The sequence below is a fragment of the Acanthopagrus latus genome, chromosome 11 (genome assembly GCF_904848185.1).
Source record: "Acanthopagrus latus isolate v.2019 chromosome 11, fAcaLat1.1, whole genome shotgun sequence".
NCBI lineage: Eukaryota > Metazoa > Chordata > Actinopteri > Spariformes > Sparidae > Acanthopagrus > Acanthopagrus latus.
Genome location: NC_051049.1, coordinates 7,084,283 through 7,101,825, shown reverse-complemented (window position 1 = coordinate 7,101,825; position 17,543 = coordinate 7,084,283). Strand labels below are relative to the sequence as shown.

Below are 17,543 nucleotides of genomic sequence, written 5' to 3'. Positions count from 1 at the left end.
TTTGCTGGGGTGTTTGTTTTTTATGCCCTTGCTGCTTCCTGTTACACCTGCAGAACTGAGGTACATGATTTTACATAGGCTTACTAAATGATGAACTACCCAATACTTTGAAAAAAGTATGGATACATTGAGCCAAAAGTTGTGCTTTGTTGAAGAATCTGAACAAACTGTAGGCTCATTAATGTAAACAAGTGACTCCTGGCAGATACCACCTCTGCTTATAAGGTCAATATTAGCACTAATGCCTGTCAGTGGAACAGAGCAGTGAATCCTTAATGTAGTATGATACTATGTGTTGTTTTAAAGGAGTACTTTTACATGTGATACCATCTGTTGTATATGGCTGCAAATACTTTTATACTTCCGCTTAGAGCAGCTTTAACCCACACTCTACACTAATGTATTAAATGGTGATTTGAAAAACAACGTGAAAATGTTACACATAGTGACAAGCATCACTTCAGCATGTGGTGGAGTGATGTTTATCACGATGTGAGTACTTCTACAATGTAAAACTGGCAATTATACTTAAATTAAGGTCTCAGTACTTGATCCACCGCTGCTGGTAATTGAACTTGACAAGAAGGCATCAACTACTCGTTGTGTTTGTGGCAGATTAGTATCAATTAACAGCAGATTCAAAACCTGCTGCATATGACATTGGTGCATAGTTACTGTCTTTTTCATTTGTTCATCCTTTTGGAAACTATCTTAACATTCAGGTTATATCAGAGGTTTCTCAGAAAGAAGAGACGAAGACAGCAGGACTTCCTGTCACCTTCACAGTATCCAAGTCTTCCCAGAATATATACGGTATATATCTGAGTCTCAGAGAAGCTTCCTGTTTGTTTTGGTTTTCACCGAAAATTACACAACGTGTCCGTCTTTAGAGCTATCAGCTTTGTGTCCTCTCACTCACCCTGAAACCTCAGCTAATCCCTGAGAGAACAAATACAGCAGCTGCCTGCCAGGAATCTGGCACAGCCTTCACTCTGTGTTGATACTTCCACCTTTCCCCTCCTTCTTTTCCCTTGTTCCCCACTGCAGCGCTCAGTTAGGCTGCATCCACAGGAAACACAGGAGGCAAGATGAGCTTCATATATCCATCATCACATCACAGACTCTCTGCTGGTGTTTTCAACACTTCAGAGGATAAAATGACATCTCAAACAAGTTTTACATCCATGAACTGTCTCCACTGCGCTGGAGAGGAGGCAGAAATCTCAGAAACATCCAAAACCTTCAGAAATAAAACCAATAATCATATTTTAGATTAGAATATTATATTATCATCTATCTATCTATCAATCTATCATTACATTGCATAAAATTGCACATGTTGAAGACCGTTCAAAAATCATCACACCAATATCTGATGTAATGTTGCAACAGAAACATCGAGAACGCAAGATGTATTCTCACAGACTTCCAGAAAACACAGATTCATATCTAGCTTTACATTTTAAAAACCAGGTAATGAGTGCTTCGTTAGGTAGGTGACATCATGCAAAGGAAACACTGCCTCAGACATTTTTCTTTCTGTGTTTCTGTACGTCATCGTCTCTGATTTCTGCGGATGCACCAAGGACCCCCCTGAAACACAAATTGTTTTAATTAAGCATAATTATAATCATCATCTGCATGATTAGCTCGCCCACATCGACTGAGCACAACCGGTATGTTGATTAGGGAAAAGCTTGTGCATGTTAGCTGAATCTGATAAGACAGACAAACTACTCATCTACAGTGAATAATGTCAAATTTGACACGATTTTTCTTGTTACACAACGACAGCAGGGATTCACATAATTACTGATGCCCTTCATGTCGTCAATAGTTATTGTCTAGTTGCTTTTATCATTTGCTCTGATGTGTGATGCTCTGTATGTTATTGCCTCCTAGATTTCACCAATCATAGCTGAATATTAATCATGAAGGCCTCTGTGGTCAGAGCCGGCGTGTGTTGATTTTCCTCTGTTGGTTAGGATCTGAGGCACAACAAGGTGAGGGGTGACCGAGGCTGTTTGTGTTCTCCTCTAATTTGTTGTAAGATTTAGAAATGAAGCTGTGGTTAAAAACCCCACAGGTGGTCCCGGACATCACACCGGCCTCTCGTTCTGTTTCTGTGGAAAGATCCCAGGTTCTTCTGAGAAACACTCTCTCCCACAGAGCTGTACAGCAGGCAGCATGGACGCACACACACACACACACACACACACACACACACACACACAAACATGCACATACAATTTGTAACGAAACAATGATAGCTACCGAGGTTGATTGTAATTTTTGGGAGGCCTTCGGCTTCTTCCTAGAAACTGAAGATATGGCAGGTCTCAGTGATGTGAAACAACAGAAATGAGACAATGTGTGATTTCTGGGAGAGCGTCAGGTCTATTTTTGTACAGGGTCAGTAAGTAACTACTTATGATTGTTTTCCCAGGAGAAGAGAAGTTTTCTGAAGAAGGATGACTGCAGACAAAATATCACTCTGACAATTTGATCTTAATTTTTAATGGAACTCGAGCTACAGTGTTCTTTGTTTAATTAAGTTCCTATTTAATGCTTTTATTGAGGTTCATATTTTTATTTTGGGTGTCTTAGAAAAGGCTTACATGCTTTAGTGGTCACATTGTTTTCTAATAATGTCCACTGCCGCAGCACTTCTATTGACCCCCTCTGTCTGAACGCTCTGTTTTAACTAGTGTCTCTTTAAGGCCCCCCCTCCAAATAAGAGGTCTGCTCTGATTGGTCAGCTCTCACAGGCCCGAGCAGGAACCACAAACTGTGTTTCTGCATCAGCTCTGCAGATGTTTCTATAGTTTTATTGCAGCTTTATTTTGAATTGATTTTTGCTATCTTAAGGGTTTTTTCCCCAGTTCTGTTTATTCTTTGACTTGTTCTCTGTGTCTGTGGTCTTGAGACAATGTGGATCAACTGAATCTGGACTGATGAATCTCATATTGTGTCACAACTTTTTCAGACCAGATTGGTGAACAGAGATGACAGTATCCACCCGGATTAATGCCTCGGTTCCAAAGAAATGAGCAGCGTAAACAGAAGACTCTGTTTTAATCATGTTAACTAAACAAAACCCTGCAACGCGATCTTGACTCCTTAGTCAGGGCTATTTTGGGGACAGCTGTATCGGAAAAGACCAAAAATAAACCTGCTGTTTCTCGCTAATTGTGACTTGAGGAGTGCTCTAAAAACAGATGTTTGATGTGAATTCCTTTGCCAAGCCCCCGGAGAGAGGAGAGGAGGGCTCAGTGACTTCAAGTGGACCAACAGTGTGTACTTGTCACTATGAGCCCATTTATGTCCCCAGCCCCACAGAAACGTCAACAAAGACGCATCAGGACATAACTCACATTTAAACCATGTCAGTGCCAAGCAGTGTCAAGAAGACTCTTTACTTTCAGATTTGAAATAACAACAAATATTAAGTGTTTAATGTCAAAACTAATGTCTTTATTACAGTTGTGAGATGTGGATATCTGACTTAAAGGTGCACTGTCTAGTTTTGGGTAAAAAATGCACATTTTAATCCGAAAACGCTCTTCCTTCACAGGGTCAGGCTCTGCACACGACTCTCTAGCCAGATCTGAGAAGTTGAATATTAAGAAGATGCACAAAGCGTATATTCTTTTTTATTTATAGCATGAGTCAAGGATGAGTCAGGCTTTCTCGGTCATCATCTGTGTGATCGTGTCAGGGCAATTTTGAGGGAGTCATATTTTTGTTTGGGTTCAATGAGTTAATGAGAGCGTGATATGTGAGATAATTGTTGTTTATTTTCTTATAGTCTACCTAGCCATGAATCAGCAGCCTTATTCTCCAGGTAACCCCGCCGTCTGATACCAGTGACATCTGAGTTCCCATCTACTGAGTTCAGAGCTGAACAAGCACAAAAAAAGAATTTCCAAACAACAAAAAAGCAGTGTCATTTCTGCAAAAACAAACAAAGCTTCCTGAGAACTCGGTTTCTCTTTAGTTTTATAGCCGACTGTATGATGCCAGTGAGTCAGACTAGCTGGAAAAATGTGATGGATTGTTGTTCGAGAAATCCACATGGGCACACTGTTGGCAAAAATAGCTCTGAACTGTCATCTGACTAAGCAACTGTGGGAAACATGGGCTTCTACAAACTTTGAGAAACACAAACAAAAAAAGAGAAACCACTAATATTTTGAATGTGACACCATTGAATATACTCTTATGTTGTTGTTGACCTCCACCATCAGGATTACACGAGAACTACTTAACGATTTCCACAAAACTTGGATGGAGGATGGGTCTCCGCCAAAAAAAAAGATCCCATTCACGTTTGGTGCAGATCCAGTTAAAGGGATGGATCCAGGATCTTTTTGTTCCTTTCTTTAACACAGTGAGATATTACATCTTTCCGCATTTTTGATCTTGATGAGAAGAATCAATCGTATTTAGATGGATTCCCTCTATGAGTGAATACAATAATGTAGTCGCAAATAAAAATCTAGTGGATCTAAGAACTTTTAATCTGATACTGAACTGGGCTTCGTTGAATTAATAGGGACTGTTGGACTTTGGCAGATGTATGCACTTTACTGAGTGCCATTTTCGTGTCTTTGTGTTTATACAGTGAGTAAATGTGAGCAGTGCAGCCACTTCAGATAATGATTTGGTTCCAGTTACAGGGATTAAATCCAGGTCTGTAAATGTCAGCACTGGTGTCCCCCAGGGTTCAACTCTGGGACCACTTCTTTTTACTTTTCACTGTGTATTAACAGTCATGTTCTCGGTATTCCTCATGCAAATTTTCACTTTTATTTGGACATGTGGTTAATAAAGCTCAGCGGAAATTCAACTTGGAAGAATCATCTTAATGTTCATTTATCTCACGACTCCCTCTGACCAGATTTTGTCCCATTAAATTAACCAATCATGTGGCTGCCGTCCACCTTTCCACAGAGTCTGTTGTACAGGAAAGTTTACCGCTCATGAAAAGGCTTTTGATTTAATAATTGTGTAAAGAAATGTCACCACGATGAAGAACATTTGTGTTTTATTCATCTGTTGAGATGCCTTTTGTCAGATTTCTTTCTGATTGGCAACACGTGTCAATGCCCAGACAGTCGCATTGTTCCTCCTAATGAAAGAGAAAGATCGGGGAGCTCAGAGTGGCAATGAGCCCATTCATTCAAGGTCTTTGTTTTATTGTTGTTGTTTTTTACAGAATAGGGCTTCAAAACATTTGCAGCTATGAATCAGCACCCTGTAATTTATCTTTTCTCTCCCTGTTATGAAATATGACCAGAAATGCATCTCTAGTCCAGATATGGTCCTTAATGACAACACACACATACACACGACAGTTACACGTAATGAATAGTTGTGATACCTGTGGATGTAAAAATAGTCCTCCACATCATCTATTATCATATTGGCTGAACACGTGTTTTGCAGCTAAAGATGTCTTTCAGAGCCAGAGACATACAAACAATACACGGGAACGAGCTGACCTTTAATTGCCTCCTCTTTATAGAAATACTTAACTGATATGTTTATTTTCTTCACTGCACACAGGAAGAGTGGACGTCCCTCGAGCACTTCCAACCACATTATCTTGCTCGGAACATTTCCTATCACTTTACTACACCACCAAATCCACTTTGGATCTTAGTCAGAGACCGCTGATGACTGCAGTCATGGACAGTCACTGTGACGTTTGAGCCACCACAACCCTCCTACAAGCCTCATGATGCCCCATCTCTTCCACTCTTTTTACTCCTGTACGCTAGAAAACTGTTACTTTCCGCCCTTTCTTGGGAAGTTGACTATTGGGCAACACAGAGGGGCATATTTTAAGAGAGACTGGCAGCCTCATGTTGGTTCAGGGGCCCCGAGCAGACAGGCATGCCTATATATCATATGCATGGAAAATGTTTGTCCCACCAGCACAATCAGTATGTTGAGTGAGAGGTTGACCAGAAGTGATTAGACATGATCACTGATGGAGTGGTGCTCACTGTAAGCGCTGTGTTTCCAGTGGTGGAAAAGTCAATTTACTCAAGTACTTTGCTGAAGAACAATTGTGCTGACTTGAGTACTTCAAGATTCAAGATTTACAGTCATCATACAATGCAAGATTGCATAATGAAACTCCAGTGATGCAAGAACACAGAAGCAGTACAGTCCAATGAACTTTTCATGGTGGTGTGTGGTGGGTGAGCACAGGAGGACTGAAGCTGCTCCACAGTCTGGTGTTGCAGCCGCGGGAGCTTCTGTATCCTTGGTTTTGTGGACACTGAGCAGTAGATTGTTCTCTGTCAGACTGTTACCATTTTATTCTCCCTCACTCTGCTCAAGGACATATACTTTGTTCTTCTTACCACACTAAATGTTTCTAACCGCTGTTGTTTCCAGTTAGTTTACAGATTAAGATTTTAAATCCAAACAATGTAATTATCTATATTTCTGTTTTTCTTTTCTTAATTCTTGGTTGCTGTTTTCTTTCCGTCCTGGCTTGTCATGTCTGATATATGTGTTCTTGTTAATCACGAACCTTGTGCTATGATAAACAGTCTGCAACAGCATGTGAGATATTTAATCTCAACTGAGCAAAGCATTAACATGCTCACATGTTTGCACATTAATGCATCCACAGGGTTAATCCAGTAGTATGTATTATATAACTCTCAGAAAAGGGTCAAAATGGAAGTGCTTTTATTTGTGATATCCATTTGCTGATGATACTTCTGTATTTCTACCTTGGATGTAAGACTCTCCCCTGTTATTACTGAAGAACAGGATTTGACAGCTATTTGCTCTGTGGATTTAAGAAACAGGGATACACTGAAGTAAATTATAGTGTTGAGCTGCCACCTGGTGGTGAAATGATGTCACTGTTGAAAAGAAACGTATCACTGGACACTTTTCTGCAACTCCAGAGGTTAAAAAGTCAGACCTGAGCCAATTCCCTCCTCATGTTGGATCCGATCCACACATAAACACTACTGGTTAATCAAAGTGTACTTATTGATGTCTTCTTGTGGTGCTTTTCCTGTTCCCTCCCAGCCTCTTGAATCTGCTATCCTTTTGAAAATGTCTTTGCGAGAAACAGATTTCATCTCTGTCTGCTTTCTTTTGACGGCAGTTTGACCTCCTCACATCTGTTCCTGAGAGACAGAAATAGACAGAAGACAGACAGAGACATCCGAGGACAGTGTCATATGTCCAGTCAGTGTGTGTAAAGCAGTAAAGACTCAGCACCCCTGGAGGTCAAACCGCAGCCACATGAAAGTTTCCATATATCAAATAGTTGTGCGTGTTCGCTGTGAGGCCAGTACTGTTTCAGCTCTCCACCAGATCTGTCTGTTTTTTTCCCCTCTATAATGGTTCTGTCCTCCCTCCCTGTTCAGGGTGGGGGTGTTCAAGCGCCGAAGCCAGTCAGACACGAGATTGGCGCCAGGTTTGATCGCCTGTTTCCGTGAGAGTATCAAATCTAAGCAAAGTGTAACAAGCCCCGGCGGAGCAGTAACCTCAGCAACTCACACCTGCAGCCACGGCACTCTGCCCTGCCAGTGCTGCTCGGTAATGCAGAAGGATGGCTGTTATTCCCATTAATCACATCATCCAGATGTGTTTTTACATGAAGCATTCCAGCATCCAGGGCAGGGCTCCCTTTCGAGGTAAAGAAGAGGGTCAAGGTCACCACAGTGCACCTCCTGACAAAGCAACCCATGTAATTACAGTGCAGAGTGACATCTCTGCTCAGCAGCTGAGAGGTTCTTCAATCTGAAATGTAAATAGGTTCCTCTTTGCCAAGCAGAGCGAACCCTCCAAAACCCATTGACGTCTCCTTGATCTCAATTTTCCTCGAGAAAGAGGAAAGGTCGTGACAGCCTGTGAGGCTTTAATGACGTGTTAAAAACAATTATGGGGAGAAAAAAAACTTGAACCAAATCACCTCCGCCTGGGCTCTGCTTTTGTGTCGCAGCTCTTTCAAGATCATGAAAGTCGGGGCACATGATCACCAGGCGCCAGGTCTGCAGGAAAATATGACTCTTTAACAGAGCTGGACACTTTCTGCACTTCAGCTGATCGTGGGCCCATTTAATCTGTTTAATCCCCCAGTGTCATCTGATGTCAGGAAATCACAGGTTCATTAAAGGATACGTTACCCCTAAAATTAACATACAGTCATCATCTTCCCTCTCTTAAGCCAGTGGAAAGTCAGGTGGTGTGTCATAGTCCACAAAACATTTCCGTTTTCTCCTAAAAAAAAAAAAAAAAAACTTAAGTAGATGGGGACTTGTTTAAAAAAAAAAAGTCTCCTTACAGCTTGTCTGGCATATTCCAAGTCTATGGAAGAACTGATCTGAAAACAAGTTATTTACACGCTTTTAATCTGAAATCTTCACTATGTTTAGAATAAACTGTTAGCATGCAGCCGGTCTGAAGTGGCTGCTCGAGCTCAACTGCAGGCCAAAGGTGCAAATAATGTCTTGGAGACTTGGATAAACCTTTACGAGCTGTATGAAGCCATTTTGTTATTTTTTTTATGGCGGGGTGTGATCTTTTAACTAAGCAGTGAATATTTCAGCCAGAAAAAGGGTGGAAATAAAACATTTTTTAAAATCTGTTTGGGATCTCTGGGCTTCCATGGACTTGGATTGGGACACATGAGCTGCATGTAGACATCTCTTGTATTTTTTGTTATTTCAGTTGTTTATTCACTTTTAAAACAAGTTCACATCTCCCTCAGTTGTTGAGGAGAATGCAACACCGCTTTGCTGTGAAGCTCCAGAAATCGTTTGTGCACTCTTTACTGGACTTTCCATCGGCATCACTCTTGGATGAAGTTCTGCTTTAACACAGGCACCAACCTTTGTAAGACTATCCTGAGGAGAGCACATCCAGTCGTTTGACTTACAAATATTCTTAATCGATTGTTGCATGTGATGGCCCAGAGCAGGAAGAGGAAACGCTCTCGACAAATGTCCGCCCTGGGAAAAAGAGAGTCCAAATACAAGTCGTTTTTTTCTTTATTTGACATGATGGTTGTCATAGAGAAAGGAAGGAAGTTATTTATCTGTGGTAGCGCTGGGATTTGATCACTTGATGTCTGATCTCACTGGAGCTGAGAGAGAGGATCAGCAGTCACGCCTGTTTGCTCCTCATAAGCACCCGTTGGGCCGCTGCCTGCAGCCAGCCCGCGCTATGACCTCACACGTCCGTTTGTGCCAAGGAAAATCGCCCCTTGGGTGTTCCAGCAAAGGCTGAGAGTGGGAATAAAGAGGGTGGGGTCCATGTGGTGCATTTAGGATTATTCACACACAACATTGAAACTGATGGATGAAGAACCAGTCAGTGTGTAAGTACTCTGTCTCTCCGTTCCTCTGTTTTGTCCCTCCTGTCATAAATTGTGAGATCCTCCTAAGCAAAACCTGCATCCTGCTCCGTTCCAGATGTGTTTAACGGCTTCTCTGGGCCACAGACACAACTGCTGGTTGCAGAGGCCTTGTTGACCGGTGGCTCATTGACCTCCACGCTGAAGCGTGACTCAACAATCACAGTCGAGCATAACTGGCAACAAGCATTCACGTTTGCTTGTTGTTGTCACCAACTACAGTCTCTGTGTTTTTTTGCGTGTCCTCTGTCTCTATTTTTAATATTGCCTTTGATTTACACACTGCAGCCTGGTCACCCATAACCATGTCGTCATGTGGTGTGATATACAGCCCCATTAATTTTCCCCCTCTGGTCTGGCTGTGGGATCAGGGCGGGTGCTCATCATGCACAAGCTCCAGATACTCAGCTCTTGCCAGCGTCGAGCACATTAAGAACATCCAGAGGCAACATCACACGGTCCAGCAGCGTCGAGTCACCAAGCTGGAAACTTCGGTTGGAGTCCGTTTAGGGTGAGCTCCAGCCACTACTGTGTGAATAAAGATTTCACTTCTAGCACCTGCCCACACCTTGTCACTGCTGGTCACAGAGGAACTAATAGTTTTTTGCTACCAGCTAAATCTGCATGTAGAAGCTCCTCGCTGTCAAATGAAAATAGTTAGTCTGGCGCTTTATTGTGTTCCAGTCCGTTTTCAACCTCCTCTCTCATCTCTGTCCATCCACAGTCTGGGGTCTCTCGGTCCATGACCACAGCCAACCACAACACACCTAAGTAAATAACCCCCCCCCCCACACCAGGCTCTGAGCTGAGACAGGCTCGACAGGCTCCCTCCCAGACAGTTGTATCATGGTAGCAGGACCTGGCCCGTGTCCCAGGAGCCTGGACCTCTCTGAACCGCTGCAGATCAGACAAGAAGCTCATTGTGTGGGAATGTGATGAGGAGGCATGGCGGAAGTTTCCATGACACGGGTTTCTGCATATTCTACACGTTTCTTTTTCCGAATGCTGATGCAAGGGTTAACAAAGGATATTCTGTATTTAAGTGAGGATACACTGAGCGTGGTTGTCTGTCTTTTGGAGAAGTGGCACACAAGTCAGTGTGGGTATTATGTTTACACTGGACTGACACTGAAATCGTGAGCTGTGCCACACTCAGCATTCAGAATATTTTGTTCTTGACGCGAAATCACAACCCACGCCGCATCCTTTGATGATGGATGATAATAACTACAGCTGCAAACCTGTTAATCTAATCCACAAAACAAATTCAGTCATTTCCTAACTAATAATCCTGGATTGCATTGAATTATAAGGAAAACAGCTGCATCTCATCTATAGACAGTAGAAGTGGTTAGCAAGTGAACTGTCAGAGGTCAAGCAGGACTGCTGGATCTCAGTTTCTGCTGCCTGATTTTATATATCAGATATGGTTTGAAGAGCTGGAAGTGTAATCAGTTTGCCTGGTGAGGCAGGAAGGCTGCAGGACGGGCCAATGCCTGGAGGGAGAGCTAATTAAAGAGCTGAGCATGCAGTATTTGAGGCATCACGGCTGGGATGCTGCTGCTGGGAGTCCCTCAAGGATTTCATTCATTTTAACTGGTGCGCTTGCACACATGGATGATGCACAATGACAAAGATGGCTGTTGACATATTTAAATATATATATATTGGGATAAACTTTTTGGGATTTCTTGCTAATAAGATTTTGTTCATAAATATACAAAGATATTCTTTGTGTGCAGACGTTCATATTGTGACAAATGTTACTCTTTTTGCTGCGTTAGATGTAAATGTGTTGTCATATTTATACGCATGGGCCTCATACTTGCACACACAGCAGTGTTTTACCGCTCGGGTTCATCTTATGATGGAGTAGCAGCGCCATCTACTGTTCAAACAGGGTAGTAGTAGCAACACTGTGATGCCAGAACATGTAAATTGGGGGAAAAACTGGTCTTATTGTGGGACAGTAACTACAGTGGAATCCTTTGAGAGCCTGAAATAAACGAGAGAACAGCATTCATAAGTAAGAAGGGTTTTCTTGTCAGAAATATGGCCCTGCATGTGTTTAATTTTAATTGATCCAACTGCATTATCATTCCTTTAGCAGCAATTATTAACAGCATTTAAAGGTGCTGATGTGTGTTGCTGCACTGCTGATAAGGTTCCAAACAATTCATCCACAGTCAGTAAAAATAGACACAATAACAACTCTGAGTTGCAGAAAACGAAAAGTTTTATCCTTTAAAAATGCGATCATAAGGCACAGTCAGAGAGTATGTTCACCTTACAACACAAGTCAAATCGTAGTGAAATCAGGTTGAATTTTTCCTACAGTATTGACCATATTTGAGTACAGTACTATTGGATATGATCATACAAATGACAAAAATAAATAAATACAATTGTCATATTTAATGCATACAGACAGTTTTGCAAAAAATACCTAACTGCTGGTCCTTCTCTTGTACACAACAAGTAACTATTCAAATTTTGATTTAAAAATATTTTAGTCTTAAAAAGCAAAACATTTTACGTTACGTTAAATGTGTCTTATTGTCTTATTTTATCTCAGTGTAATTTTCAGAATATAAAACAACAGCACCAACGCATAAAAATAAGAATTTTAAAAACAAAACACAGCACCCATTAAACCTTAAAATCACACTGACCAATATCAGTCACTCAAGTAATGGAGGAGTTGGAGTTAGCACTTATCATTAGCACCATATTGTCCTACAACATGCCCCAAAGAAATCTGCTCCACAGACGTTGACTTTTGGTAACAGTAAAGAGGAGTAAAGGTTGAATGTGTTTTACAATAATTGTGGCTGTCAGACTAAGAAAGTGCTACGGTGCAGGAAGAATGTACTTTTACTGTGTACTAATAATAACTGAACACTGTAAGTGTTATCTAGCAAAAGTTAAAGAGTAAATAGTAAACTAAGACGACTCATTAGAGAGCTGCCAGGCTATTTAGCTATAATGTACTGACCTCTATGTAATGTCCCATCAATGTAAACTCCGAGCAGCCTTTGGTGGTACAGTATCGAAGGATTTCATCGCTTTATTTGGTGAAAGCAGAAGTGTAACCATACAGATAAACTCAGAAGTAAAGGTACCTCAAACTTTATTTCACTGATAAGCAGCACAGGAGCTGTCAGGGAGGTCAGAGTTCACAGGTGGCTGGTTGTGAGGCGTTCAGGGGACAGGCTTCTTTTGCTCTTAAATGCCTAAAAACAAGAAATGACTTGATTATAACTTTTGAGTTAAAATCAAAATATACAGTGGTTACATTTTGAAGTACAGTACATACCCTTAGAGCCAAGGACGTGCATGCATGTTGTTTAGTGGAAAGAGTGATACATTAAAACTTCTTTGAAAGCATTTAAACTACAAGTTGTAACAAAGGACAAATCCATTGACATTTTTCATATTGAAAAGGGTATCATGTTACCTATCATGACATATCATGCATTTAAATTTTTGTGTGTTAAACATTTTATTATGCATGTAAAAGATCCTTAAAGTTAAAAAGGTCCAAAAAACAACAGAAGCTCCTCTCTCCCACAGAAAACAACGCTCCTAAAACACCTCGTCAGCATTTTTGCCACATGTAGCCCCATGTCTTGTTTTGTGTTTCCACCTCTAACAGAAAAAAAAAATCTTTGCTGCCTTTATCTTAACACATTAAATATAATCGCTAGTCATTAATAGGTCTGAAATTTATCAGTAGCTTTGGGAGCAAAACCCCAAAATATGCTTTTTTTTCCCCTGTGTATTTGTTTGCAATTTAAAGTGATTAATATTATGTAATTAGAGACTTACGAGACTTCGAGATGGGCTGAGAGAGCGAGAGCGCACAGGGCTGGCACCCTGGCTCCGGCTTCTACTCCACTGCAAAGACAGACACGTCACCAGTAAACACATGAGCTTTCCATCCACTTTCATGCCTTTACATTGTCCTCTAAAGTAACACCTTAATGAACTGTGATATTTTTAAAGTCATTATAGATTCAGTACCAGGGCACCCCTTCGAGTCACGGCCTCGCCCTTCACTATCACAGCATCTCCTTCCATCAAGGCCGGCCACACATGGTGCATCACCAGCGGAGCAGTGAACTCAGAGTCATAGCTGCGACGATACCTGTCAGACAGAGAGGAGGGAGCGCTGTGAGGATCTCTGTTTGTTTCTAAATGTGGAGGGTGACATCTGCTGGTAGAGACAGTGAATAACCAATAAATACAGTGACAAGCTAGGTGGGGTCTTTTTTCATGATTATGACTAAATGTAGCGTGGTAGGTCAACGTAATGCATCAATACTGCCCCAACAGCTTTACTCTGAAGCCTTTAACAAGAGCCTAATTCCTTTAAGAGAGCAAACTTTGATACATAATTTAGACACATTTACTGCAAAAAAACAACTGACTTTTTCTCGTTGTAAAGTTCTCCATCGCTAGCAAAAGCCAGGTCAAGAGGGGGGGCCAACGTCTGCATGGCAAAGGCCATCCTGCATGTGTCCCTGATCAAGGCACTGATGAGGACAAAGTCCACCTCTGGCGGGAAGGAGATCCGAGGGTTTACATTCATGGCATTGATGACATCCTGGGAGGAGATGAAACACACAGTTAGTATGAAACAAAATTAATTTCTCCATGAATGCTGCAGAGGACATATGAAGATGTATTTAGTCCTACATTGACACTGCTCTGGACGTCATAGAGGTCCAGGTTTCTGACGATGTAATCCACAGCTGCATCCTCCAGACTCTCTGGCCCAAAGTGGGACGGGGACAGTGTCTTTCTCACACGCAGCTTGAACTGACGGTAAGCCAGTTTTGCTGTCTTAAAGGATTCCTGATACATGAAAACATGGATGAATATATCATATACCAGCCAATCACATCTGCCATTCTCTACAGGTGGCCCTACAATAATTAGAGTCATACCACGACAGCAATGAAGATGATTTTCTGGACCATCTCTAAGTCAGTGATGTAGCGTCGAAGCAGGGTCTGGGCCTCCAGACGCTCCACAGCATACAGGTCGCTGAAGCGCGATACGAGGCGTGCATGGCGGGAAGAGTGTGTGAGCTGAGCTCTGGTGGGTGACTCGCTCCTCATGGGGCTGGAAGAGCGGCTCAGTCTGGGCAAGGGGCTCGGAGAACGACTTCTCACCAACCTGAGGGAGAAATTTAGATCATCATTTGAGACTTAATTCTGTGCGGTGTGTGTGTGTTTAGGTTTACCTCTCCTGCAGCATGGCCTTCTCTGTGCTCACGTAGGACACTTCATCTCTCAGCAAGCGTATCTGCCTCTCATAATCATCAAGAGTGCCCAGCTTCCTCCTGTAAATCTCCACCTCATCGTGCGCTGACCGTAAACTGAAACACAGACACAGCTCACATCAACAGGGGAGCACGTACTGTATACAGCACATCACGCGGCAGCGTTTTCATGCATCACCCACTCTGCTTTCAGTTGTAATATTTCATCTTCGGTGGCAAGCAGAGTGGTTGCTGATTTGCTCTTTGTGTCATCCAATTCCTTATGAGCATCGGCCAATCTGTTAATAAAATAAGAAAAACGTATTATTTAGATGAGAGGGTGTGAATGAAAATGTGCAAGCAGTCTTTAAACACTGTGCATCCCCTTGTGCATGGACTTGTATCCATACTGTGGAATTCTTCAATTATCTAAACACAAGCAATTTCAGTTGAAGTATAAAAACTCTACTTGAACTGTCTTAAATCTCTTGTATCAGACTCACTCTGCTCTGACATGGTCCAGCTGCAGACGAGTGGAGCACAGCTGAGTGTCCAGCTTCTGAACCTCGCTATCATGGGAGGCAGAGAGCTCCCTGATCCTCCTGTCCTTTTCCACTGAATCCTGATGATAAAAATAATCATACCATACCGTAAAATGATATAGAGAACTTACAACATCAGATTGCGACGTAAAATGTTCGGAATTTAGTTGATAATTTTTTAATGTATTTTGAATATTGATCAGAATCAGAGTCAGAAATCCTTTAATGTCCCGGAGACGGGGAAATTTGTCTGTCACAGCAGCTTCGGAATATCACAAATGGATGGATGGATAATGGATTTATTAACAAGGCATTCTGTGTTATTAAGCATGGTGACAGATGATGTCACCTGGATGAGCTGTAGACTGGTGTCATCAGTGACCGAGGGCCTCGCCATTGAGAAACAGGTTCCCAGCCATGGCAGCAGGCGGGTTTTGATGGTGTCCACTCCAGCGTAGTGTCCACCTGATTCATGAGTGTGTGTTAAATAGTTCGTGAGTGCTTATAACCCAGTTGATACTTTGTAAATGAACATCTTAGACAGATTTGAAAAAATTACCTTCAGCAGCTGTGAGGTTTAGGATGGCAAACAGTTGGCCCTGGATCTTGGCGGTGAGTTCAATCAGCTCACAACATCTATTTAAATTCTGGTCACAGGAAATGACCTGGGAAGGTAAACATGCACCATGTTTATTTGGGGGAAGATCAGAAGAGAAAGATCTTCATTGCCTAATTTTTTTATGCCTTAACTTTATTAACAAACTCTCTTAATGAACTCAATAAACAAAGTGACATTAGAGGACATCATAAAATCACACTGTATTTTGTTTATATTTGGTGGATCCTGCCACCTTAGAAGCTTCAAAGAGTGTTCTGAGGACCTTTTTCTCATCAGTTTTTAAAGAGAAAAAAATAGATTTCATATTATGAACTCATTGATATTGTAAATACTACAATTCTGAGTTTGAATATCTTCTCCAAAACGAAATAGTGCCCCTTTAAGTGATATTCGCCACTCATACCAATCACCAAGAAGCAACAGGTAGCTAGCCCAGTGTTATTGCAACCCACCACGACACAACAACAGGTTTAACACCACACTTCGACTGTTGTGTGCATTTATAGTGTAGCTGCGAGTAATTACTATATTTTCGTTTAAATATATCACTTCCGGTCCCTCTGAAACAAGCTGTTCCCTTTGTGTTCCGGTCTGGCCAGAGTAGCACCGGAAGTGATAGGACGTGAATGATCTGAAGCAAAAGATCTTTGGAATAGTCCTACGGTAGCCATGACGACTGGCGTCCATAGCAACCAAACTCTACCTGGAAATCAATGTAATCTAAACAAGTGCATTCCTCTACTGTAGTTTTGATATTGTGTTTTGAATTTGTGATGCATTTAGCAACCGCTGTGCTTCTATTGCGTTAATGAAAACAATAAATAGTAATATAAATAGTATATTAAAAAAAAAAATACTTGTCGACATTAGCAAACAAAGCAAACTTCCAGAGAAGAGTATTATTATCAAATTCACTTTTGACTAAAATATGGCTAGCTTGAATTCAGCTGTATGCTACACAAATATCATCTTAGCCACTAACACATGAGACAACCACCGTGAAACAGATAGCTAAGGCTGGTCGAAGTGCTGTGGTCAGATTTAGGTCGGTCATCACTTATTAATGAACTTACATGGTAGTCTTTGTGCCAGCTCTCAAGCTTGTCCTGTAAGACGCTGAAGGAGGATGTGTTGGCCAGTCTCCTCAGCGTGTCGGCCATGTCCGTGCACAATAACTAGCGTAACAGGTTTTTTAAAAAAAAATACCCCCGGAGGAGGACAACAGCCGTGGATACAACCTCCGAGAGGGGAGTGTAGTAAAAATTCCTGTCCCGGCAGCTTTTTTTCCCCCTCTCCACCTACGACAAAGATGCCAAGCACCGCCTCAGTTGTGGCAACCGAGTGGAGGAGACGACGAGACACCGACAACCAAACCACACAGGGTTTTAAATAAATAAACTGGGAGCTCTGTCAGTCAGTCGCTCCTCTGCGGGCTCCGCTCCCCGGTGATGTAAATACGATTGTAACGTCATCCTGTCAAACGACACCAAAGCCCGCAGAATAAAACCCTGTGACTCACAAACACAGATATGAGCTGATGCTTCAGCACAAGGCATCAGATCCGATTATCACACAGCAGGCCACATTAAACTGCATTAGATGTGCAGCGAGTGTGTGTCAGAGCACATTTATTAAAACCATGACAGGCCTAAATTGTCATATGATTAAGTAATTGGAATTATTGACTAGTGGTTAGCAGCAGATCGATTTTAAGTGGTTCTG

The 17,543-nt window shown here is 41.8% G+C and overlaps 1 protein-coding gene across 2 annotated transcripts; it reads right to left on the bottom strand.

The window, feature by feature from the left end:
• Positions 1 to 11,378: 11,378 nt before the first annotated feature.
• Positions 11,379 to 17,401, bottom strand: spata18 (spermatogenesis associated 18). Of its 2 annotated transcripts, XR_005077868.1 has the most exons (13): positions 16,895 to 17,401; positions 15,762 to 15,867; positions 15,552 to 15,667; positions 15,164 to 15,282; positions 14,864 to 14,959; positions 14,643 to 14,777; positions 14,344 to 14,575; positions 14,093 to 14,251; positions 13,825 to 14,000; positions 13,418 to 13,541; positions 13,223 to 13,291; positions 12,517 to 12,627; positions 11,379 to 11,390 (listed from the first exon to the last, which is right to left on the bottom strand). XR_005077868.1 is itself a non-coding variant. In XM_037115463.1 (12 exons), exons 1-12 carry the CDS (start codon positions 16,979 to 16,981, stop codon positions 12,571 to 12,573), a joined length of 1,476 nt encoding a protein of 491 aa, XP_036971358.1. In that variant the 5' UTR covers positions 16,982 to 17,401; the 3' UTR covers positions 12,437 to 12,570. The 2 variants fall into 2 exon arrangements, 1 of the variants encoding a protein (XP_036971358.1); XM_037115463.1 differs by lacking the exon at positions 11,379 to 11,390 and having other exon boundaries at positions 12,437 to 12,627.
• Positions 17,402 to 17,543: the final 142 nt, after the last annotated feature.